Source organism: Varanus komodoensis, unplaced genomic scaffold (assembly GCF_004798865.1).
Source record: "Varanus komodoensis strain SLA01 unplaced genomic scaffold, ASM479886v1 scaffold87, whole genome shotgun sequence".
NCBI classification, from domain to species: Eukaryota; Metazoa; Chordata; class Lepidosauria; order Squamata; family Varanidae; genus Varanus; species Varanus komodoensis.
In genome coordinates, this window is record NW_025336565.1 from 1,557,261 (window position 1) to 1,559,854 (window position 2,594).

General features: G+C 68.8%; 1 protein-coding gene across 1 annotated transcript in view; it reads left to right on the forward strand.

Annotated features, from left to right (window-relative positions):
* Positions 1 to 26: 26 nt before the first annotated feature.
* CD68 (CD68 molecule) overlaps positions 27 to 2,594 on the forward strand; it is a 6,630-nt gene continuing 4,062 nt past the window's right edge. The window contains exons 1-3 of the mRNA XM_044417132.1: positions 27 to 43; positions 127 to 253; positions 901 to 1,020. Coding sequence (XP_044273067.1) covers positions 27 to 43; positions 127 to 253; positions 901 to 1,020 — 264 coding nt within the window. The remainder of the gene's footprint in view (positions 44 to 126; positions 254 to 900; positions 1,021 to 2,594) is intronic.

Below are 2,594 nucleotides of genomic sequence, written 5' to 3' on the forward strand. Positions count from 1 at the left end.
CACCCCCCCACACACCACCGCACACCATGGAAGCCGCACCACGGCCCCCCACCACTCCACCCCCCACCCCCCGCACACCACGGCCCATGCCCCGACCACCTCCCGCCCCACCGCCGCCCCCACCAGCCACAGCACAGCCCCTACGCCCACACCCGTCGGGGACTACGAGGTCCGGGAGGGCCCGGCCGTGTGCCTGCGGGTGCAAGCCGGCCTGCGGCTCCAGGTGCGCTACGTGGGCGCCGGGAAGCGCCAGGTGAGAGCGCGCCGGGCCCCTGCCCAGGGCAGCGGGAGCCCGCACCGCGGGGGGCCGCAAGCAGGGGTCCGGGAGGAGGGGCGGCTCCGGGGGGCGGCCGGGCGGCGGGGCTGGGGAGGGGCGGCCGGCCGGGGCTGGGCGACTCGCAGCGCCCGGCTCCCTCTCCCCCGCTCTCCATCGGGGCCCCCTGCGTGGGGACGGGGTGCCCGTGGCTCGGCCCTTTCTCACGGGCGCACGTGGCACGTGCGGTTCGGCCGCATGACTTCCTCCTCTTCGGGTGCGGGGGGAGTGGGGCGGCAAGCGCTTCCCCGGGACCACCGTGCTGGACTGCAACCCCCGTCACCCTCAGCCAGCAGAGGTCCTTTCCTCCTCGCACTTTGAAAAGCTTGGCAGGCAGGGCAGGCATCTGGCCGGTTCTCCGGAGGAGCAAGAGCGAGCGGAGAAGAGCGGCCAGCCAGCCCGACGCCCCGATTCCCCGGGAGGGAAGTGGGGGGCACAGAGGAAGCTGGACGTGCTGCGCGGGGGCAAGGAGCTCGTCGTGGACGCGGGCATCCTGGCCGAGTGCCGGCCGCGGGGGCATCCGGGCCGCGTGTGCCGTGGCCCCTTCCCCGCCTTCCTCCGGCCCACCCGCCGTTTCCTCCGTGCAGCTCTGGGGCTCCTTCACCGTGCCGGCCGGCCACACCGACCACTCGGGGAGCTGCTCCAACAGGACGTCCAGCCTGACGCTGCGTTTCCCGGAGGGCCACCTCGTCTTCACATTCCAGAAGGTGCCGCGGGGCGGGGTGGGGCGGGGCGGGGCGGGGCGGGGCGGGCCTCTGGGGCAGAGCAGGTGCCCGATGTGCCCCCCCCCCCTGCAGACTGCCTGCCTGCTGCCTGCCTGCCTGCCGCACCCCCTGGCCCAGGCGCGGAGGCAGGCAGTGGGGGCCGTGGCCGCCTCCCCAGGCGCGTGCTCCATCCTCCGGCTTTGGGAGGACCGAGCGTGCCCCGAGCCGCCTTCCTCCGAGACTCGTCCCGGCTCATGAACCGGGGGTGCTGAGCCTCTTGTGGCCACACTGGGCAGCTCACGGAAGCACCTTTCTGGTGGGGGGGAGGCCCTAGGCAAAAGCGGCGGGGCAACAATCCCCCCCCCCCCAAGTTCTCCGGCCTCGGAAGGGGCATTTCTGCCTCTGGGAATGAGGAACGCCCCTGCCAGAAAACCGCCGGGGGCAGGGGGGCACCCAGGACGGGCCGAGTCGAAGCCTGAAGGGGGCTGGGTGTGGCCCCCAGAGGGTCCCCCCCAGCGCTGCAGCTCCCTCATGCCGCCACGTCCTTGGCCGCATCTCGCAGCGGCAAGGTGCGAGTCCGTGGTGGCAACCGTTTCCTCCCGCAAGGCACTCCGAGGGTTGATGGCTCCCCCAGTCTGTCCCACTGGGTGGGGTCTGGTATTCTGGGGGAAGAAGGAAACCCCCGTGCATGCGCTGGGGCCCAAGGGGGAACCGAAAGCTCCCCTTCAGAGCACACAACACACCAGGCTGTGACACGTTGTGGTCGGGACGTATTTGCACATGTGGCCGTTTCAGAAAGCAAAAGCACTCCGAAGTTTCTAGCTTGCGTAAGAGATGCAGGTTCCTCAGGGCGTTTGCCTTCCTCCTGGGAAGACGCTTCCTGCCACGGCACGTAGGAACAGTCCTCCAAAACGGCCTTTACCCGAGCCCTGGGCCTGACCTTCCCAGATGAAGGGCAGGAAATTTTCCCTGATGTCCAGCCAGAACTTGGCTTCCTGGAACTTGAGCAGGTTATTCCAGGTCCTTAACTCCGGGCTGGGAAGGGAGAGATCCTGTCCTTGTCTTTGACAGCCCTTCAAGGACTTGTATCTCCTCTCAGTCATCTCCTCTCGAGGCCAAACGTGCCTGATTCTTTCTCTCTCCTCACGGGGCTTCGTTTCCAGTCCCCGGATCGTTCCTGTCGCCCTCCTCCGAACCCTTCCCAGCTTCCCTGCAGCTTTCTTCCTCTGTGGTGCCCAGAACTGGACCCGGGATTCCGACGAAGCCTCACCAGGGCCGAGGAGAGGGAACCAGTACTGGCACTTCCTGGAATCGGGAAGCGCCACTTCCATTAATGCAGCCCCAAATAGCCCTTGCTGTTTCTGCAGCCGCATCACTGCCGGCATGCGCCTGTTCGCGCGCAGGCGGAGCCCGTGGACTGAATGTCCAGGAAGGGAAGCACTGTGCCGAGCAGCGCATTTTGTTGGCGGCTGGGCCACCCAGCACTCCGAGTGCGTGGAAGGCCTGCTCTGGGAGTCCTCCGGATCGAGTCGCACAAACCTTGTGCTGCCCCCCCCCCCCCCCCCCCCCCCCCCCCC